The following is a 22,921-nucleotide window of genomic DNA, read 5'->3' on the forward strand; positions in this document are numbered from 1 at the left end:
TCTGATCCTACTCGTGTGAAGAATGAAACTTGTTCAATCAAGTTTTAGGCAGCTTGTAGTGTAGTCAAATGTTGTCAAATATTGTATTCAGCAAACAACAGCCTTATAAACAATGTGAGGATTAAACTGGGCTGTTGATCTGTTCCATCTCCAATATCTTAAATCAAAATTTCTTGGCTTGTAGAAGGCCAAAAGCCTATACAATCCGTTCAAGAAATAAGATTCTGGAATACAATACTATATGAGGATAAATTTGCATTAGATCACCTACTTCGTCACATTTAAGAACAGACCTCTAAAATCACGCATCAATTTTTATCTTTGCATTTTAAACTATTTTACCACTGTGCTTTACAAGATATTCCCATGAGAGAGAACCCATTGAATCTTTATTTTGATGAAGAAATATTTCAACCTGCCCCTGCTCATACGGTTCTTTTAAAAAGAGATGAAAAAACAAACTTCAGAATAAGAATATTTTGCACTTGAGGTAATCAGGAGGAAATTCTGCCTTTTTTAAACTTTTCTTGCTGAAGGGATTCTTTTTAATCCTGTTTTGACTGAGATTTGACAATATTTGATCATCTTCAGAGAAGCTTATTTGATCAACTTGCTGGTAGTTTGTATTAGATAGGTAGATCCAATGTAGATAGATCTGTATGGTTGAAATTTGAGCATGTTTGCAGTAAAATAAGAGTAATCTTCAGCGCTGCCTTGTTAATTCTTCTGAAAAGATTCCACTTTGTGTGGTTGACAATGAACAAGTATTGATTATCTTCAAAAGATTACGTTGCAAGAATAACCCACAGCTTCCAGGAATCTGGTGAACCTCATTCCACTTCATAGGCTGTTCCTGAAGATTACCAGAATCTGTTGTTGTTTTTTTAAATTCTAAGTGTAGTTTCCATGTGATCTTCCTATATTTGCAGCTCTACATCTGGTATGATGTGCTCTCTTTCTGAAGATTGAAATTTACACTATGGAATCAATAATGAATATGCCAATTTGTCCTTATCGTGAATCCGTGTATTTCTTTCAACTCTCTCCCTCTCTCTCTTCCCTCCCTCTCCCTCTCTCTCCCCTCCCTCCCTCCCTCCCTCTCCCTCTCTCTCTTTCTCTCTCTCTCCCCCTCCCTCCCTCTTTCCCTCCCTCCCTCTCTCTCTCTCTCTCTGCTTAGCTCCTCCAGTCCCTTCAGAAGAGACAGACAAGCATCGGCGGAGATTCAACATGAGAATGCTGGTGCCTGGAAGACCCGTCAAAGAGAGTGTGGTCCCTCCCCCAGTCCCTGCAGAAAGACCTTCTTACAAAGAAAAATTCATCCCTCCGGAACTCAGCATGTTAGACTATTTTGTGGCTAAGGTAAGCTCCCCCTGAACATCAGAAGAACAAAAGTGGGAAGACATCTTGGAGGCCTTCTACTCCAATCCCCTGTTCAAGTAGGAAGCCCTATAGCAATCAGTCAATCAATCAGAATAGAGCTGGAAGGGACCTTGGAGGTCTTCTAGTCCAGCCCTCTGCTCAAGCAGGAGACCCTAGACCATTTTAGACAAGGGACTGTCCAGTCTCTTCTCAAAAACCTCTGGTGATGAAGCACCCATAACTTCTGAAGGCAAACTGCTCCACTGGTTAATTGTCCTCACTGGTAGGAAGTTTCTCCTTAATTCCCAGTTGCTTCTCTCCTTGACTTGACCTCTTGTCCATCTTGTCCACTCCTTGATTAGTTTCCATCCATTGCTTCCTGTCTCGCCTCCAGTGCTTTGGAGAATAGGTCGACCCTCTCTCCTTTGTGGCAGCCCCTTAGATTATTGGAACCCTGCTATCATGTCACTCCTTGTCCTTCTTTTCATCCAACTAGACAGATCCAATTCCTTTCAACCATTCTTCACATGTTTTAGCCTCCAATCTCCTAATTATCTTTGTTGCTCTTCTCTTCTACTCTTTCTAAGAAGTAGGTCCGGTTCAATTCTGGGAATCCCTTCTGATCCTTTTCACAGAATCCTAAAAGGGAAGAGTTAGAAGGATCCCGAGATCATCTAACCCTTTTTTTAAAATGTAGGAATTATGATGAATGGCATCTCATCATCATCATCCAGCCCCTGAAGGAGAGTCCGTTATCTCCTAAGTTACCTCCTCTGATGTTGAGCACCTCTTCCCACAAGGGCACTTTTTTTTTTTAATGACATCTGAAGTCCTCCTGTGTCTCTGAAATGAAGCAACTTCATTTGTGCGGATGAGATCTGGAAGTGCAAATCTTGAAACCTCTCTCTTTGTCTTTCCTTTACAGCCCTTCCTTCCTTTTTCAGACAGTGGGGTGATGTACGATTCTGATGAAAGCATCCATAGTGAGGATGAAGACGAGGATGCTTTTTTCTCTGATGCGCAGTTTCAGGAGCACAAGGATGCCAATTCATACAGGTAGCAAACTACCAAGCTGGAGCATTTAGAAGCTCACCCAAAGCCTACATGCGCCTGTCGTTCTAGCCCACGGTTGTGTTGCCTTGACACTTGTAATTCTAGCCCACTGTTGTGTTGTCTTGGCCCTTGGTGGTAGGAGTTGGAAACACATCATTTGAATGAAGGATTGAAGACCATCATTCATTCAAGGGAAAAAACAGACATATTTTCCAAGCCAAAATTTCCCAAGATTCACTGGTTTTCTGGGAAATGTTGGAGGTGTTCCAGAGCTGAATCATCTAGCAAATTTGTTTGACGTTTTGCAGGCGGGGTTGGAAAGTTCAAGTACAGATAGTCCTTGATTATCAACCACTTGTTCAACCATTCAGAGTTATAATAGCATTGAACAAAGAGACTTATAACCAGTTCTCAAAGTTATGGAGGGTGGGTTTTTTTTCTTTTAAAAAAAGGCTGAATTTTTAGCTAAGATGTAGTGAAATGAGCGCATCCTTTTGATCCTTCTATGCAATTTGGTGTTATATACAAACTCCGTATTGTATAGATATATGCAATGTATACTCACCTAGGAGAAAGTCTCCATTAAATAGAGGTAGATTGCAGTTATTTAAGTAAATAAAGTGGGACCTACTTTCCAAATGACAGGTGCAGTAAATATTCCCTATCCTGGGGACTCTCCAAAGATAAGGACTAACTCCCAGAATTCTCAGCAGTGGACGCACTGGAATTCTGGGAATTGAAGTCTATACAGCTATACAACTTTGGAAAAGCCTAGTATATAAAGTTAGGGCTTGAATTAGCTTGTAAATGATGGAACATCCAAAAATAAAACATAACCTTTGAGCAAGTAGCCATAATATTCAATATATTCAACGTATTCCTTTCCTCTTGTTATTTTTTTTTTTTGAAATATGCTTGGATGATAAAAGTTGAACACAGTATAAATCTTTTTTTTTTTCCCCTTTCCCTGCATAAACATTTAAATTTCCTCTTTTCTGCAGCTGGGCTCTCATCCATTTGGCAATGGTCAAACTTGCACTGAACAATATTAAGAACTTTTTCCCCATTACCGGCTTAGAACTATCAGGTGAGTTGCATTCATCTTTTTATGATCAGATGGACTTGCTTTGTATTTTTCAACCCAACAAATTAAAAAATAATGAATTCATGGAATGTGTCTAATTTATTCTCGTCACAAATTATACTCTTCCCCATTCAGGAGGCCATTTTGAAGACCAGATTAAACTGCAAAGCAGAACAAACACAAAATAACAAGAGTGTTCTGACCAAGATTTCCCAAGACCGTAATTAAGCACACGCTTAGTTAAAACAACTCTGGTTTCATTTCAGTGCTGGGAATTATTTTTATTCCCAGCCGGTAATGAGTCCCAAACAGTCCCTCGAGATAAGCACACACCTTTCTTTCCTTTGAATTGCTGCCAACAACTAGAGTGCCAAATGAATTATAAAAAACCAACCAAAATACAAAGTCCACACAGAGCTTCAAGGATTAATCCGAACACAACAAATGACTTTGCTTCCTGCAAAGGTTTCTCTACCTTTGCCTGTCCTTTATACCTTAGGGGAGGGGCAATCATCTCCAAGCCTTACTCCCGAGTTGCCCCTTTTCTTTCAGCTGCTCTTGCCTTCTAGCAGCTCTGTGCATACACACACTGGGAACAGGCTCCCCTGTATCCTCTGCCTCGCTGCTGCCAGACTCCGGAGGCTCCAAAGGCAGCACCCCACTCCCAGACGGTCCTGGCCCCATCTCTGCATTGGATGCAGGACCCTCATCCGAGTCCTCTCCAGATTCCCTGACTGGTCCCTGTTCTTCCCCACTGTCCAATTCCACTGCTGTCTGCACAGGCTGCGAGCGAACCACAACACAGAGAAGATGCTCCCTATAATTTGGATGGCTATATAAATATCTCAAATAAATAAAGCAAAGCAGAGATGTTTGGGGAATTTGAATCTTCCTTAAACAGAGGTGTCCAGAAATGGGTGTGTGTTTTGTTTGGGATTAAACAAACCACAAACAAATGTTCCTATTTCAGAGCTTCCCGTCACATCACCTCTGGGTACTGCTGTGATTAAAAATCTGGAGAATTGGGAACAGATCCTGCAAGAAAGAATGGATCGCTTTGAAGGTCCCCCACCAGATTACATCAATACTTGTTTTCCTGAACTTGGGATGGGAGCCGGCGCAGCTGCGGCCCGAATCAAAGCAATGGTTGATCCTGAAAACACACCGTTTAAGTAAGAAAGGCGTTATTTTAAAAGAGGAGGTTGATCTTCCAGCTGTGCCTGGACTTCCAAGTTCCAGATTTCCTGGCCAAGCTGGCTAGGGCCATTTTCTTAGCACAACTGGAAGGGACTTATGGGAGGAATCTGTTCTAAGCTTTGATGAGAATCCATGTCCTCCAACCATTCTTCTCCAGGTGTATTAGAGATGCAGTTTCTGGAATGTCTATGGAGAGTCTGAACCATCCATGGTTGTCCCAAAGGTGCTTTTCCAAAATGCAACTGGACTTTCTTGATTTTTTTTTTCCTTTGAAAACATTTTACTTGTCATCCAAGAAGCTTCCGTTCTTCTAAGAACTGAATGGAAGAAGCTTCTTGGATGAGAAGGGAAATGTTTTCAGAGGAAAAACCCCCAAAAAATCTATTTGTCTTTTGGAACAGCACCTTTGGATGCTTCTGGAATTGCAATCAGCATGGCCTTTGATCACTGTGGTCAATTAGCATGGCTTTTGACCATTCAGTGAGAAGTATGGGTGGTCTCATTAAGAAGGTACCAGATCTGGGAACATTGACCTCAGTTTCCAAGAAAATTTTAACACTCAACTTACAGTAACTTAATTCTTTTACTAGCAAATGCTGAGACATTATTTAACGAGTACACCTCGTTAAAGTCATTTGTTCCTGGAAACCCTATTCTGGGAATGCTTAGAATGTACTTATCAGCTTTGATCATTTTTGAAAACAACAACCTTCTTGGATCTTGTGCAGCCAGGATTCTGAGTTTTAAACCTAATTATTTCCAGGGAATTAAATTCATGCTTCTTAACAGCAGATGTCAGCTTCTTAAATGAGATTTCCGAAGAGGAAACAGTATTTTTTTTGTACAGCAAAAAAATAAAAGGCAATCCATTTTAAGAATCTGTGACTATTTGTAACACTGTTCTGATTCTATCCGTTCTTGACATGATTAAAGAAATAAAATACCTTCCTTTTTTTCCACCACCGCATAGATCAAAAGATGACTCAGCATTGCCAGCTAAGAGATTGTGGCATTTTCTGGTGAAACAAGAATTATTGCAAGATACTTTCATTCGATATACATTCACCAAGAAGAGAAAGCAAAGTGAGGTTAGTGAAAGAAATCCAAGTATTAAGTTCTGTTTTTCCAGGGACACTTCATGTTACTTTTATTTATATCAATTGTTACTCGTTTTAATTTTGTTTTGGCAAAATATTTCACTTTTGCCCTCCAAATATTTTGGCCATAATGCAGCTGTATCCTGGGTCATCCCTGATAGATTATAAAATGGGAAATGGGCTTGAGCGTAGTTTCATTAAAAGTAATTAGGCCGACCCTCTTGAGTTACCTATGAAAGGAATAAAGGCGGGATTGGAAAAAAAACCCACACAAATAAATAAATGAAGATGTCCACTTCACCACTGCATGGAAGGTTTTTCATTTTTTTGTTTCCTTTTTATATACATGTGTGTTTTGTGCATGTGTTGTTCATTTATGCTGTTGTGTAGTCTGTAGAAGACAGCAAGGATCATATCACAAAACAGAGCAGCCCAGCAGAAGATGGCAAAGCCAAGGTATTATCCCATCTCCCTAAATCTTTACTATAGTTAAAAGGGAAAAGAAAATTATACTGTAGCTTGCTTTCCTGCCTTCCTTTTCCTAATGCAAAATTAACAAGCGCACTGAGATTCTCTCCCAGACGTTTTAACTCTTTCTACTAACCGTTGGAGGCAATGCAAGTGGGACTATGTGAAAACCAAGGACCAGATCCTAAACAGAATAACAGAATTCTTACAGAATAACAGAAGTCTAGAAGGGACGTCTAGTCTAACTCCCCCTGCTCAATCTCAATCAGGAAACCCTGTACTGTTTCAGACAGGTGGTTCTCCCACCTCTGCATGGCAGCTTTCACACTGAAAATTTTCTTGGAAAGACACATTAAAAAAAGAGCCATAATTGCTGGGCTTCTCTTAAAGGCTTCTCTCACGGGTGTTTACTCACTTCTGTGACCTGTTTCAATGCACCTGTTTGCAAAAGGGGCTTCCCTTTTTTTCTCCTTAACCCATGGTCAACAAAGATCTAACCCAGTTCTCCCTAACCCATGATCAACAAAGATCTAACCCAGTTCTCCTTAACCCATGGTCAACAAGGATCTAACCCAGTTCTCCCTAACCCATGGTCAACAAAGATATAACCTAGTTCTCCCTAACCCATGGTCAATAAGGATCTAACCCAGTTCTCCCTAACCCATAATCAACAAAGATCTAACCCAGTTCTCCCTAACCCATGGTCAATAAGGATCTAACCCAGTTCTCCTTAACCCATGGTCAACAAAGATCTAACTTAGTTCTCCCTAACCCATGATCAACAAAGATCTAACCCAGTTCTCCTTAACCCATGGTCAACAAGGATCTAACCCAGTTCTCCCTAACCCATGGTCAACAAAGATATAACCTAGTTCTCCCTAACCCATGGTCAATAAGGATCTAACCCAGTTCTCCCTAACCCATAATCAACAAAGATCTAACCCAGTTCTCCCTAACCCATGGTCAATAAGGATCTAACCCAGTTCTCCCTAACCCATGGTCAACAAAGATCTAACCCAGTTCTCCCTAATCCATGATCAACAAAGATCTAACCCAATTCTCCTTAACCCATGGTCAACAAGGATCTAACCCAGTTCTCCCTAACCCATGGTCAACAAAGATATAACCTAGTTCTCCCTAACCCATGGTCAATAAGGATCTAACCCAGTTCTTCCTAACCCATAATCAACAAAGATCTAACCCAGTTCTCCCTAACCCATGGTCAATAAGGATCTAACCCAGTTCTTCCTAACCCATAATCAACAAAGATCTAACCCAGCTCTCTCTAACCCATGGTCAACAAAGACCTAACCCAGTTCTTCCTGACTCATGGTCAACAAGGATCTAACCCAGTTCTCCTTAACCCATGGTCAACAAAGATCTAACCCAGTTCTCCCTAACCCATGGTCAATAAGGATCTAACCCAGTTCTCCCTAACCCTTGGTCAACAAAGATCTAACCCAGTTCTCCCTAACCCATGGTCAACAAGGATCTAACCCAGTTCTCCTTAACCCATGGTCAACAAAGATCTAACCTAGTTCTCCCTAATCCATGGTCAACAAAGATCTAACCCAGTTCTCCTTAACCCATGGTCAACAAAGATCTAACCTAGTTCTCCCTAATCCATGGTCAACAAAGATCTAACCCAGTTCTCCCTAACCCATGGTCAACAAGGATCTAACCCAGTTCTCCTTAACCCATGGTCAACAAAGATCTAACCTAGTTCTCCCTAACCCATGGTCAACAAGGATCTAACCCAGTTCTTCCTAACCCATAATTTCCAGGTGGAGGCAGAACTTGGCTACCCAGGAGGAAGAGCCAAAATCATACACAAGGAATCGGATATGATCCTCGCGTTTGCGGTGAATAAGGTAAGGCCCGCTGAAGCCATGGCTGCCTTTGTTGCATTAACCTTTGGCTTGACTCAAGGCCTCTAACACCTAAGCTTTGGCCTGGGGGGGAAATGGGGTCTTGTGCAGGCAAACATCAATGAGATCGTTTTAGCTTCCACCCACGACGTGCAAGAACTGGACGTGTCTGCTCTCTTGGCTGCACAGCCGTACATATGGATTGGAGAAGAGTTTGACAAGGAATCGAAAAGGTTCGATGCTCTCACCAGTTTTTATTGATGTTGTTATGTATAAATCCATCTCCCTTTTTTCATGGGCCTCAAGGGAAAGCCTCCCCTTCCTTTTGCCAATCCAAAAGGGTAGCTTGGCCTATTGGTCAGCTCATCAGTACCGTAGTCAAGCAAAGATGTAACCCTGTTCTCCCTAACCCATGGTCAACAAAGATCTAACCCAGTTCTCCCTGACCCATGGTCAACAAAGATCTAACCCAGTTCTCCCTGACCCATGGTCAACAAAGATCTAACCCAGTTCTCCCTAACCCATAATCAACAAAGATCTAACCCAGTTCTCCCTAACCCATGGTCAACAAAGGTCTAACCCAGTTCTCCCTGACCCATGGTCAACAAAGATCTAACCCAGTTCTCCCTAACCCATGGTCAACAAGGATCTAACCCTTGGTCAACAAGGATCTAACCCAATTCTCCCTAACCCATGATCAACAAAGATCTAACCCAGTTCTCCTAACCCATGGTCAACAAGGATCTAACCCAGTTCTCCCTAACCCATGATCAACAAAGATCTAACCCAGTTCTCCCTAACCCATGGTCAACAAAGATCTAACCCAGTTCTCCCTAACCATGGTCAACAAAGAACTAACCCAATTCTTCCTAAGCCATGGTTAAGCAGAGATCCTAACCCAGTTGTGATCCAACTTCTTAATTCTTACAAGATTTAGACAAATCTCACTAAAAGCTACAGGGCAAAAGATAGACTCTTTTCAATCGTTTCTGTTCTATACCATGCCATGTTGAAATTGTGTCTTTGTCCTACTATTGTTATGGCTGTTCTCCTTCCAAAAAATCCTTAATTTTGGTCCAAATTAAACATCTGTCCTTTGTTTTTTCCTAAATTGCCCATTTTTGAGAGACGCTAAACATTGCTTAGGTGAGTGAAGTCTCACCCAGATTCTGAATGCTCGAAATTGCTACTCTTTCAATCTTAGCCGTGTAAGATTCCAATATTCTATTTTTCACCTTTTTTTTTTTGGTAGTTCAGACGATGTGGACTTTCGTGGCTCCACCACCACGCTGACACAGCCCAGCGCTGCATCTTTTGCAGTGGCTCAAATGCAGCACGTTTCAAATCTGTCCACTTCGTCAATGCCATGGTTGGGCAGCGGGCAAACCAGTACCGGAGCTGGTATAGTAAGTAACTTCTCTTTGAACATTCTTCTCCATTTTAATACCATAAAATATTTTGTCTCTTCATCTTCCATCCACAATGTTACATAGGGTGACCCACGTATTTGTGTGTGTGTGTGTTTGCTGCCTTGAGTTACTTATCTATGTATATAAAAGTGAAAAACCTACAAAATTGAAATTTGGCACGTATGTTCCTCTTGGCTTCTAGGTGCTCACTAAGAAAGGATTTTTTGAAATGACCATCAGAGCATTAGTATTTCCTATATTGTTATTAACACGCTCTGATGCTAAGGAGTTCTAGTCCCCCTCCCCACCTGAAAAGAAATATCTTCCAAATGCAAAAAACAAGCAGAGGAGAGGAGTATCCGTTTTGGTTTTAGGTTCACAGCAACAAACAGCTTTAGTACAGAACAGTTGAGCTAAGCCATGCCCAGGCTCCTAGCTGTCTCCTTCTTGCTCACACAGCAAATACTGTTTCAGTTTCCAAACAGCCCTCAACTCTCTCACACACTGACAGGATACTAGCCAGATGAATACTGATGGGTGCTGGTAGGCAGAGGCAGAATTTTTTTCCCCTTATTTTCCTCCCCAAAAACTAAGCCCGGTCACATAGTTTCATAGTGAAGCACAGGTATAGAGCTAGTTAAGTAATAAAGGCAGGATATGTATGGAGAGAGAGAGAGGTAGAGAGGTAGGTAGAAGATGATAGAAAGATAGATAGATAGATGAAAGAAAGAAAGAAAGAAAGAAAAAGAAAGAAAGAAAGAAAGAAAGAAAGAAAGAAAGAAGAAAGAAAGAAAGAAAGAAAGAAAGAAAGAAAGAAAGAAAGAAAGAAAGATAGATAGATAGATCTATTTAACATATGGCATGTCATACATGGACTAACAATATATACTAGCGTTTCATCTAGATTAGTAGAACATAATAAAATACAAATGTTAAAAAGATCTATGTTCAAATACCAATGTCTAGGTCATCTTTGTATTATACATACATGATGGATGGATGGATGGATGGAGCATCAATCCTGTAAACTTGTTATATGAGGACCGCAAAATGCTGATACATGATGTACATTTACTAAGCCACTAGATGGTAGTCAATTACCAGATTCTTCTAACCTTAACATTTCTTTCATGGATATCTTAGCAGCAAATGGCCCCAAGATTCACTTTTATATACACTGGGGATTTAATATGAAACATTGCAAGGGCATACCATTTTATTTTTGTTACAAACGCGAGCTATTCTGAGCAACCAAGCCGATGGTGAATTTAATCGCTTTCGCACGCAGCTCATCAAACGGAATTTGAACAACGTCAAGAGAATGACATCTCACCCATTCCATCAATATTGTAAGTACTTCTTCCGACTGACAGCCCGAATGACGGAGAGATAAGGTCGGGCGGTGATGAAAGGATCAAACCTAAAACCAGAGGCAGAATTCACTATTTCTACTTCTTGGGATCAAACTTTAAATTTGAGAAAAGGTGGAATATCAGCTGAATTAATTACAACAACTTAAAAGAAGAGCCTTAGAAATGAGATCTGTTTTTTGCATTTCTCCTTCCTTTTCACTTTTCATTTCATTTGTCTGAAATGTTAGAGGGTTTCCTGTTTGAGCAAGGGGTTGGACTAGGAGACCTCCAAGGCCCCTTCCAACTCCATTATTCTGTTGCTGTTTCTCTCTTTTGTTATGATGTGTTAATCACAATTTCTTGTTTGGGCACTTGGGATGGTTTTCCAGATCTTACTGGAGCCCAGGATGGCAGCGTCCGAATGTTTGAATGGACCAGGCCTCAGCAACTGGTTTGCTTCCGTCAAGCAGGCAACGCCAGGGTGACCAGAATGTATTTCAATCCTCAGGGCAATAAGGTAAGGGCTTTCCCTTATAAAACAGATATAAAATGAAAGACCGTGGTCATTAAATGAACACGGCCATTAAGCGAACCATAGTGCAGTTTTAGGCAAAATCGGAAGTAACTCTAGTCTTTAGGAAAACCATTGTAAAGGAAAACCATTGTAAAGTCTGTTTGAAGGGTTTTGTGTGACCACAAGACCCTTCAAACTGATGTTTCATTACCCAACTATGTAACATCATCAGGAGCCTCTGTGGCGCAGTGATTAGAGTGCAGTACTGCAAGCTACTTCAGCTGCAGCCAGTTTGGCAGTTCAAATCCCACCAGGCTCACGGTTAACGCAGCCTTCCATACTTCCCAGGTGGGTAAAATGAGAACCCAAATTGTTGGGGGCAAATAGGCTGACTCTGTGAGCCGCTTAGAGAGGGCTGTAAAGCACTATAAAGCAGTATATAAGTCTAAGTGCTATTGCTATCAGTGTTAGAAGGGAGTGGCGGAATGGAGAGGAGGAAGAGGAGAAGATAAAAGAGCAGTGAAGCGCACTATGGGGTCTTTGGTGCTCTCGGAGCTGGGTTGTTTGCTTATAGACATTTAATTATCTGACTAGGTTACATCATCAGTGTTCCATCAGTAGTTAAATTTCTCTCTTTCTTAGCTGAAAGGGGGAATTTTCCAGCAGGGCAGCTCTTCCACCACCACATGTCTTAAAGCTGACAAAAATTGAGGACGAACTCAGCCTTGTATTCGATGACAGGAACCCTAAATGTTGGACATGATCACTAGATTGAATTAGGTCCAACTTTCAATTAGGGGGTAGAAAAAAGTAAAATCACTCTTGATAAATGAACATTGATGAGTGGCTTTTTTGGAGCATATGCTTACAGAGCCACTAATGCATGAAATCTGTCTCTTGCAGTGTGGGGTGGCTGACGGAGAAGGATTCCTAAGCATTTGGCAAGTAAACCAAACTTCAAGTAATCCCAAACCCTATCTGGTAAGTAATCAGGAGAAATCTGCACATTTTTTTTAAAATTTTCTGCTTTTCTCTTTCGATTGAGACACGTAGAAAATAGAGGAGAAGGGGCTGGAAAATCAGGTTCCTTTAATACAAATTGCTCAGTAATCTTACTTTATTAACCCATCTGATGAAGTGGACATCCAGAGGGATTAGGAAAGTAAGATTGCTGGGCGATTTGTATTAAATGAGTCTGATTTTCTAGTCCCACCCCCCCCTCTATAAGAACTATATAAAGCCCCCATTTGCTCTCCAAGCTATTAGAATCTAATTGTAAGTCAAATGTGCTTGCATATTTACAGTATATACGTATATAAGCATTGCACCTGTCTGGTGCAGTGTTGGCAACTTCAAGACCTGTGGTCTTCAAATCCCAGAATCCCCTAACCAGCTTGCTTGCTGAGGAATTCTGGGAGTTGAAGTCCACCCATCACAAAGTTGTCCAGGTTGAGAAACATTGCTCTGGTGTCTTCTTGGGAGACCTCAAGTCATTCCATTCTTTCTCATCCGATAAAGCCGTGATGGTGAACCTATGGCACGCGTGCCAGAGGTGGCATGCAGAGCCGTCTCTGTGGGCATGCAAGCTGTCATCCCAGCTCAGCTCCGCCATGCATGCACGCACGCCTCCCGCCAGCCAGCTGGTCTTTGGATCTCTGCTGTGTGTATGAGGGGATGGTGGCTGGGGGCATGTGCAGGAGACATGCACAGGGGGCCTGCATGCATGCACAGGGAACATGCATGCATGGAGGGAGGGTGCATGCGCAGGGACAGGGCGCATGCATGGAGATGCGCATGCATTGCATTTTCAGGATGCGCGCACGCAGGTGCTTTGGGCACTCACGGGTGGGTTTCTACTGGTTCTGTCCACCTCTGTAGAACCGATAGCTCTGAAGAGCAGCAGACATAAAACCGGTTCTATGTCTGCTGATGTTTTTGCCCACCTGCCCACCCGGGCTCTTACCTAAAACCGGTTCTATGTCTGCTGATGTTTTTGCCCACCTGCCCACCCGGGCTCTTACCTGACCTTTATTTCCTGATTTTTCAACTTCAGCTGCCGTGCAAGGCACAGCTGCAGTTTAAAAAAGCAGGGAAAAGGGGCTTTTTGAAAGGCTGCTTCTCTGCACAAAAGTGCTGATGATGATTTACAGGCGCGGGGCTGGCAGCGTGCAGGGAAGCACATCATAAATCACCCAACCTCGTAAATGACCAAACTAACTGGTAGTTAACCCTGTCGTATCCCACCCCTGGCCACTCAGTGCTGAAAAAGTTAGCCATCACTGTGATAAAATGTCCATTTGTTGAACTTTTTGAAATCAGAAGACAATTTCGGGAGCTATATCTGGCCTAGAAGGGGGAAATACTCTACTGGAAGGTATATATATATTTAAGTTAAAGCTTGTTGATAGGGCTGAGAAGATCTAGAGAAGGAAAACCTTGGAAAAATTCAGAGGAGGGAAGGAACAAATCACCCAACATTGCCAGAAAAAAGTTATTTTCCGTGTTTTTCTGCCTCCCCCCCCCCTCCAAATTCCTTGCTTGTTTGCTTGCTTATTTTATTTTATTTATTTATTTTCTGGACTTTCATCGCTCCACTTATGGATCCTATCAGCTGCAAGACTTCCAGCTGGCTAATAATGTGCATTGATTTCTAATCCTTGAAATCCATTTTAGATGGTACACAGAGACGAGGGAAACATCTTGTCCTTTCCAAGTGTCATATTTTAATTAGATTTCTCTCCCCTTAGCGATTGCGAGAAAAAGATTATAATTATGAATGAGAGTGTTAATTAAGCTCCTTTTTTCATTCCCTGGGCTTTACAGCTGAGAATATATATATATATGGCATTCAGCTTTGTTCGGGTATTTTCCCACATCATTGTAGTTGTGCTTTTAAAGTTGTAGCAACGTTTCAGCAGAATCTCATCTGCCATCATCAGGCTTCTGTATAGGCAATTGTTAGCTCTCATGGGGGTTCCAGCCGTTTAGCTTGAGAAGATGGGATGGCTGGACCATCTGAATGTAGAATGTGTGGTTTGTACCCTACCACTGAACGCACCGTGTCTGGGGTTGTTGTTCTTGTGTTGTTGTTGTTTTTACAGAGTTGGCAGTGCCACAGCAAAACCACAAGTGACTTCGCCTTCGTTACCTCTTCGAGTCTAGTGGCCACATCTGGACAGTCCAACGACAACCGGTGGGTTCAGAAAAACAAGTCGGGCGGGGACAGTCACCCAATGTGGGTTTGGTGCAGGGGTGAACTTCAGAAAAATTTAGCAACCGGTTCTCGTGGGCCTGGCCTAGTTGGCCTCTTGCACCACAGTGCCGGGGGGAGGCGTTTTCGCCCTCCCTGGACTCTGGAGGCTTTCGTCAAGCTTCCAGGAGGACAAAAATGGCATCCCTGGTATCCTGAGGCCCTCTGGAGGCCAGAAACAGGGCCTGTTTTGGAACTTCCAGGAGGCCCGTTTCCCGCCCTCCCCAGACTCCAGAGGCTCTCCAGAGGGCCATTTTTCAGCCTTCTGGAGCCTCCAGGTGGCCCGTTTTTCACCTTCCCTGAGCCCTGCACTTACCTGGGATCCAAAATAGGCTGTGTGGAGACTCCAGGGAGGAGAGGGGAGGGGCTGGGCAGGGCCAGCCAGTCATTGCAACTACCAGTTCGGTGAACCAGATATAAAATTAACATCCAGTTCACCCAAACCGGTGTGAACCGGTAACCACCTACTCCTGGTTTGGTGACTGTTGAGTACTAACGATCTTACATGGGTGTGTTTTCTTTTATAGAAATGTGTGCTTGTGGGACACCTTGGTGTCATCCTCTAACAACCTCATACATGGTAGGTTTCTTGCCAAACATCTTGATGTAAGTAAAATGATTCGAGGGGAATCCTATTTTATTTAGCTTTATTTTGTTTTATTTCATCCATGTATCCCAGCCTTATTGTTTCCATAAATAACTTAAGGGGTGAACATGCGTAATAATCCTTCCTCTGTTTTCCCCACAGCAGCAACCCTGTGAGGTGAGTTGGGCTGAGAGAGAACGACTGGCCCAAAGTCACTCTTTCATGGCTAAGGAGGAGCTAGAACTCCTAGTCACCTTGTGATTGGCCCAAAGTCCCTCAGCTGGCTTTGATGGCTAAGATGGAACTAGAACTCCTAGTCACCTTGTGATTGGCCCAAAGTCCCTCAGCTGGCTTTGATGGCTAAGGTGGAACTAGAACTCCTAGTCACCTGATGGTTGGCCCAAAGTCCCTCAGCTGGCTTTGATGGCTAAGGTGGAACTAGAACTCCTAGTCACCTTGTGATTGGCCCAAAGTCCCTCAGCTGGCTTTCATGGCTAAGGTGGAACTAGAACTCCTAGTCATCTTGTGATTGGCCCAAAGTCCCTCAGCTGGCTTGGATGGCTAAGACGGAACTAGAACTCCTAGTCACCTGATGATTGGCCCAAAGTCCCTCAGCTGGCTTTGATGGCTAAGTCGGAACTAGAACTCCTAGTCACCTGGTGATTGGCCCAAAGTCCCTCAGCTGGCTTTGATGGCTAAGTCGGAACTAGAACTCCTAGTCACCTTGTGATTGGCCCAAAGTCCCTAAGCTGGCTTTCATGGCTAAGGTGGAACTAGAACTCCTAGTCACCTGATGATTGGCCCAAAGTCCCTAAGCTGGCTTTGATGGCTAAGACGGAACTAGAACTCCTAGTCAGCTGATGATTGGCCCAAAGTCCCTCAGCTGGCTTTGATGGCTAAGGTGGAACTAGAACTCCTAGTCACCTGATGATTGGCCCAAAGTCCCTAAGCTGGCTTTCATGGCTAAGGTGGAACTAGAACTCCTAGTCACCTGATGATTGGCCCAAAGTCCCTCAGCTGGCTTTGATGGCTAAGACGGAACTAGAACTCCTAGTCACCTGATGATTGGCCCAAAGTCCCTAAGCTGGCTTTCATGGCTAAGGTGGAACTAGAACTCCTAGTCACCTGATGATTGGCCCAAAGTCCCTCAGCTGGCTTTCATGGCTAAGTCGGAACTAGAATTCCTAGTCATCTTGTGATTGGCCCAAAGTCCGTCAGCTGGCTTTCATGGCTAAGGTGGAACTAGAACTCCTAGTCACCTGATGGTTGGCCCAAAGTCCCTCAGCTGGCTTTCATGGCTAAGGTGGAACTAGAACTCCTAGTCACCTGATGATTGGCCCAAAGTCCCTCAGCTGGCTTTGATGGCTAAGTCGGAACTAGAATTCCTAGTCATCTTGTGATTGGCCCAAAGTCCGTCAACTGGCTTTCATGGCTAAGGTGGAACTAGAACTCCTAGTCACCTGATGATTGGCCCAAAGTCCCTCAGCTAACTTTCATTGCTAAGGCAGGACTAGAACTCCCAGTCTCCTGGTGATTGGCCTAAAGGTGGCTTTCATGGCTAAGGTGGGATTAGAATTCCCAGTCCCCTGGTGATTGACTCAAAGTCACTTAGCTGTCTTTCAGGGCTAAGGCAGGACTAGAACTCCCAACCCACCACTTTCTAGCCTGCTCCCTTAACCACCCTGTGTGTTTCTCACAGGCAGAACCAAAGACTTCCTTCAGAAGTTTGGTGGCCTATAAACCCTCCCGAATCAACAGGATCCGTTTGAAAACTTCCATTATAAAACTTGGCACTCACCAACCTCTCCCTTCTCCTTTCCTCTCCTTGAGTGAGCCATTCCTTCCTGCCCCACAGCCTCCGCTCTCGGAAAGATCTGGAAAGAGAGTCGGCAGAATTTGCCTGTCTCTGAAGCAGACAAAACACCAGCTAATCAGCACGATAAGAGCCCAAGCCATGCGTAAATGTGGAGGAGGAGGAGATAGCTTCTAGGACCTGTAATCTGTGCATGGCCAGAGAATATGAAAAGTTAAGAGAGCAACCAGCTGTCCCTGATAGAAGTGGTTGATGGATTATTTTTCTTTTCTTCTGAAGATGCAAAGGAATTTGGTGCAAGAAGCAGGAAAGGGGGCTGCAGGTTTTCAATTGCAGATTGAACATTTCTTTTAAAAAGAAAACAAATCCTGAATTTGCAGACTTATCCTGAGACAGAAAGGCAAAGTATCAGAATGCATTTCTTTCACCACTGCAGTCACCTGGGGGCGGGGGGGGGGCTTTCAATCCATTGTTTTATTGTTCATTTTTCTTGCTCTTCGATTGGCCTGGCATTTGCATTTGGGCATAGCTAACATTAGAAGACAGCAATCGATTAAATAATTGTGTCATTTCAATCATCTGAAAGCACTCCTCAATCCTCCAAATGTTGGTTATCTAATTTTTTTTTCTACCTCCTAGCAAATAGAATAGCTTTCTGAATGTAACCAGGTTCAGAAGACGTTCTAAGCTGGAGTCTACAAACATGGCAACTTTACCACTTGTGGATTTCAACTCCTAGAATTCCTCAGCCAAACCATGCTGGCTGGGGAATTCTGGGAGTTGAAGTCCACACGTCTTAAAGTTGCCAAGTTTGAAGACTCCTGTCCTAAGCCATAAGGTGGGCTTGCTTGTATGTGTGTTATGTCAGTCCTGCCGCTCTAGTTGGGGAATCATGGTTTAGCATATTGTGTGAACCTAGATGACTAGGGTTTAATCCATACACAATGGTTTGACAAGTCATCTCCTATGAATATTGCCTCTGATGTACACTCCAAATGCATTTCAAAGTAGACTTTAGAAAAATAGATTGTTGGGAGACATATTTTGAAAAATAGGAATATAGATTTCAGCACTGTTTAGTGCTGAAATCTATATTCCCCCAGTCAACCCACAATCAAATTGTGTCAACATGCTGCCCACCAGATATGTTAGGACAATTGCCCGCAGACTATATCCATGATGCTGAACCTATGGCAGGCGTGGCACACAGAGCCATTTGTGCTGGCACACGAGCCGCAGGCAAACTCACCTCACTGCTCATGCGCGTGCCTCCCAGCTGATTTTTGGCCTGTTTGAGGCCTTTTTGGGCCTCCCAGAAGTTTGAGGAAAGCCTCTGCAGGCCGAAAAATAGGCCCGTTTTGTCACTTCCTGTATTTCCGGAAATACCGGAAGTGATGAAACAGGCCCATTTTTTCGGCTTGCAAAGCCTGCAGAAGCTTTCCTCAAGTCTCTAGGAGGCCGAAAATGGGCCGAAAATCAGCTGCGAGATGCAGTGCAGGTAAGGGAGCAGCGGGGGGGAATTGCGTGCTCATGCATAGGGGTGGGGCTTGTGCGCGTATTGCTTTCTGGGGCAAGCACACACACAATTTTTGGCACAGGAGCCCAAAAAGGTTAGCCCCCACTGAACTATATGAAGTGCTAGTTAGGGAGTTCTGCAGATTGTCGATGGAGATTCTCAGTCATCCAGGTCCTGGTTGTTCCAAAGGTGCTTCTTCAAAAGGCAACTGGACTTCCTTCTTTTTGCTTGAAGACATTTCGCTTCTTATCCAAGAAGCTTCTTCAGTTCTGAAGAAGCAAACAAGGTCTTCAAGCAAAAACAAGAAAGACCTGTTGCCTTTTGTAGAAGCACCCTTGGGACAATTCTGCAGATTGTTTTTCCAACATATCTGAAGGAACCCAGGATGGGAAAAGCTGATACAGATATACAAGTTCCACCTACTTGCTATCTCCCTGACTTCCCTTGTTCTTACATTACTCAGCTGAGGGACATGTTGAGGCTTATGACCATTACTAAGAACCATCTGGATGATTGTCTTCCCTCTTAGCCTTCACGTGTCATGAACATGGCGCCACAGTGCTTCAGTACGCACCAAAACATCAACTGCTGATTTCCGGAGGCAGGAAAGGCCATATCTCCATCTTTGACATCCGGCAAAGGCAGGCCCTTCACACATTTCAGGCACATGATTCTTCAATCAAGGCCCTTGCCTTGGACTCCTCAGAAGAATGTTTCTGCACAGGTTCTGCAGAAGGGAACGTAAAGGTGAGTTTAGTCCACTTTTCCAATCCAGGAACGACAACAAGAGGGATTGAGGGCTGGAAGCCAAGTCTTAGGAAGGGAGATGGAGGGAATGAGTGAAGTGGAGCTTTGAGAAGACCAAGATGGCCCTTCCGTGTCCCTGAAGGGATGGCACAGAGAAGAAGGTCTTAACATCAAGAGTAGTTTAATGAAAAGAAGGACTAGGGGTGACATAATACCCGTGTTCCAGTATCTAAGGGGCCACCACAAAGAACGGCGTCAACCTATTTTCCAAAGCACCTGAAAGCAAGACAAGAACAGTTAACTAGTGGGATTATTTACTTCCAGAAGTTGTGAGTGCTCCATCACAGCGGGCTTTTAAGAAAAGATTGGACAGCTATTGATTTAGTGTCTCCTGCTTTAGCAGAGAGTTGGACTAGAAGACCTCCAAGGTCCCTTCCAATTCTGTTATTCTGTTAGTTTGATAGTGGATAGTTTGATAGTTTGATTCCTAATTATAAGGAAGGTCTAAACCAGGGGTGTCCAACCTTGGCAACTTTAAGACTTGTGGACTTTGATGACTTCAAGCTTTGCTGGCTGAGGAATTCTGGGAGTTGAAGTCCACAAGTCTTAAAGTTGCCAAGGTTGGACACCCCTGGTCTAAACCAATAACAATAGCACTTAGACTTATGTACCACTTCACGGGGCTTTGCAGCCCTCTCTAAGCAATTTACAGAGCACATTGGCCCCCACAATCTGGGTCCTCATTTTACCAACCTTGGAAGGATGGAAGGCTGAGACAACCTTGAGCCAGTGAGGATTGAACTGCCGGCAGTCAGCAGAATTAGCCTGCAATACTGCATTCTAACCACTGCGCCACCGCAGCTCATCCATATTCATCAGACAACAGTTAAGCAATAGAAGAGAATATTTTTAGCTCAGGGTCCTTGATCCTCTCTGAGCTTGGTTGATCTTGGACACCAAGGACTCCACAATAGTTAAACAAGTCAGTTCCTGGATATTGACTGTCTGGTTTTCCTGCCTGTCCACTTTTGAACAAAAACATTTTTACCCTAGGTCTGGAGACTGACCGGCTACAGTTTGATCCATTCCTTCAAACACGAACACGCCAAGCAATCCATCTTCCGCAACCTGAGTACAGGAGTCATGCAGATCGAAATGGCCCCGGGCAATCGCATTTTCTCCTGCGGCGCAGACGGCACTCTGAAAATGAGGGTTTTGCCCAACGCTTTCAATATCCCCTCAGACCTCTGTGACATTATGTAGCCTCGGCAGCCGCCCCATCGAAAGGAGAAGGCCTGGCCTTCCCTCAAGAGTTACAAGGAATGCTTTTCTACACTTGGCTTCCCGAGAAATTAGTGCAACATTTAATACCAGTATTGAAGTAGCAGGGAGAGCAAGGTTTACACACGCACGTTCATATCGTTCCAAGCACTGCAGTGGCACTCTAGGAGGGGCACCAATCATGGTTTGTTTATTTCAGAGTTAGATTTTTCCAGGGGATACATAGTGGGCCTTTTCAGTGTTCTTCTTTCAACTGTCATGTCCTCCCTCACTTGAATAGTGTCTGTTTCCCTTCTGGTTATGAAAGGGGAGGTAAGGATTTCTGAGGGAGTGTAATTTTTATGGTGTTATATTTTTTTTTTATATTCGTAATCATTTCTTGGGGTCCTATAACGAATGACCATGTGACGAATGCACTATTTGTGGGCTAATGTGCAATGAGGAATGATTTGGTGGCTCAGCAGGGTTATTGTTTTTAATTTAATGTTGAGGGTTGTTGATTTTTTTAATTTAATTTAATGTTGAGATCCTTTTCCAGTTAGCATCAATGCACATAATAACCGAGATACGCTACATTACGCAGTTACTATAGAATCAGTTTCTTTTTTTTTCTAAAATTGCACGTTCATGTTGATCGCTATGGATGGTCAACATTTTTGAACCATAATATTGCCATCCAAAATCAAATCCTGGTGTTTCCATGTTCCCAGCGTATCTTTGTGCAATATTTAGCCCCTCGTTTGCTGTGAGTGTCCTCATTTCTCAGTACCCTGGATGAAAGAAGAATCAAGAGGGAAAAGTGACAGAAGAGATGACGGAGGAGGAAAAAACTTCTGTGTCTTCTGAAGACCTTCATCTCATACCACATTCTACTTTTTAGTGTTCCTCCTCTTCCCTCTATTTATTTTCAGCCTTGTCATTTTGATCAGGAATGTATTGTGGACACCAAAAGTTTTCAAGAAACTATATCTAGCATCTCATCATTACTTGAGTTTTATTTGGGCCAGTAAGCACACATATACACATACACACTCAACACTTAATTAAATAATACTATGGGAAAATGCAGTAGCAAACCCATCCACTGCTCATTTGAGAAACTGATATCAGCCTTCCACATGGCCAGCTAGGAAAGAGTTGACAAATTTAAACCAACTTCCACAGCGTAATTGTATAAACTATGCAGAGGTCACTCTTGTTTGCTTGTAATATACTAGCTCTTGTCATATCTAGACGTATTTTCTCTGTTCTAAACAAGCCAACACATTCTTACTAAGAGAAACAGCCGATGTCTGTGTACTTCAATGTTGATGAATTGTATTATTATTTTTTTCCCTCTTGTGAGTGTTCGTGTATGTGCTGTACTGTACAAGCGAAACAGAAGCCGGTGGGATAAATTGCACCTTTGCCTAAAAGCAATTTTAAACTGCAAGCTGTGAAGTATGTATATGAGAAGAAAGCAACTATCATTTGTTAGTTTTATCTTTGGAAATTAAATAAATTCCTTTTATTTCACAGGATGTAGAGTTGGCATTTTACTAGGGGGCTTTGGAAGATGTTGATACTAAGACTGGTTTTGACTGGTTTCCTTCTTGCCTAGAAGGGGTGAAAAAAGTTAAATGCTTTTGCAACAATGGAATTCTTGCACCATTTTTTTTAATCTGTGGGGCAAGACTTTCATCTTACTAGGATAGCATTCCTACCTTAAACTTCTGCTTTTTAATAAGCTTTTAACTGATACCGTGTTAATTTGAAAATCCTTCTTCTAGAATTTCAGGCATTTGGGTGTGTTTTTTTTAAAGCACAGAAATATAATTAGGTGCTAGACGAAAGACATATGCAAACTTGCAAGGAGAACGCTTTCAGCTAATCTAAAGAAGATTTATCCCAGTATGGTAACATCTACATGGTTTCTAGAGTATTCTGGGACTTGTAGTTCCAACCTATGAGGAAGGAATCCATCTGGGAGGAACTGGTCTAGATAATGGATGAGGTGAAGGAAGCTCCAACAGATATATTTTTTTTAAGTCATAGACAAGTCTTTGTAGAGAAAATAGGGATGGATTTGGCCAAAATCACCCACAATTAAGGAGTTTATTTTATAGAGGTTCCTAATCAATCAATATAGGGACACGGTGGCTCAGTAGCTAAGACGCTGAGCTTGTCAATCAGAAAGGTCGGCAGTTCAGCAGTTTGAATCCTTAGCACCATGTAGCGGAGTGCTTGCCCCAGCTTCTGCCAACCTAGCAGTTTGAAAGTATGTAAAAATGCAAGTAGAAAAATAGGGACCACCTTTGGTAGGAAGGTAACAGCATTCCGTGCGCCTT

General features: G+C 43.0%; 1 protein-coding gene across 9 annotated transcripts in view; it reads left to right on the forward strand.

Moving 5' to 3' along the window:
- The window catches only part of DMXL2 (Dmx like 2), an 82,573-nt gene extending 60,459 nt beyond the window's left edge, over positions 1-22,114 (forward strand). For 3 of the 9 annotated variants that reach the window (XM_087972678.1, XM_087972679.1, XM_087972684.1), the window contains 16 exons: positions 1,187-1,359; positions 2,285-2,415; positions 3,414-3,499; positions 4,467-4,668; positions 5,664-5,781; positions 6,181-6,246; positions 8,043-8,129; positions 8,238-8,359; positions 9,379-9,532; positions 10,824-10,884; positions 11,277-11,404; positions 12,305-12,382; positions 14,503-14,594; positions 15,179-15,231; positions 19,096-19,313; positions 20,367-22,114. In XM_087972678.1, the coding sequence (XP_087828804.1) occupies positions 1,187-1,359; positions 2,285-2,415; positions 3,414-3,499; positions 4,467-4,668; positions 5,664-5,781; positions 6,181-6,246; positions 8,043-8,129; positions 8,238-8,359; positions 9,379-9,532; positions 10,824-10,884; positions 11,277-11,404; positions 12,305-12,382; positions 14,503-14,594; positions 15,179-15,231; positions 19,096-19,313; positions 20,367-20,576 (1,979 nt within the window). In that variant the 3' untranslated portion in view covers positions 20,577-22,114. Of the gene's footprint in view, positions 1-1,177; positions 1,360-2,284; positions 2,416-3,413; positions 3,500-4,466; positions 4,669-5,663; positions 5,782-6,180; positions 6,247-8,042; positions 8,130-8,237; positions 8,360-9,378; positions 9,533-10,823; positions 10,885-11,276; positions 11,405-12,304; positions 12,383-14,502; positions 14,595-15,178; positions 15,232-19,095; positions 19,314-20,366 lie in introns of all 9 variants that reach the window. The other 6 variants (XM_087972683.1, XM_087972682.1, XM_087972686.1 and 3 more) reach the window with 4 other exon arrangements.
- The last annotated feature ends 807 nt before the right edge of the window (positions 22,115-22,921 follow it).

This window comes from Notechis scutatus, chromosome 11 (assembly GCF_049901735.1).
Source record: "Notechis scutatus isolate UNSWTSFEM ecotype Mainland chromosome 11, rNotScu1.2, whole genome shotgun sequence".
NCBI lineage: Eukaryota > Metazoa > Chordata > Lepidosauria > Squamata > Elapidae > Notechis > Notechis scutatus.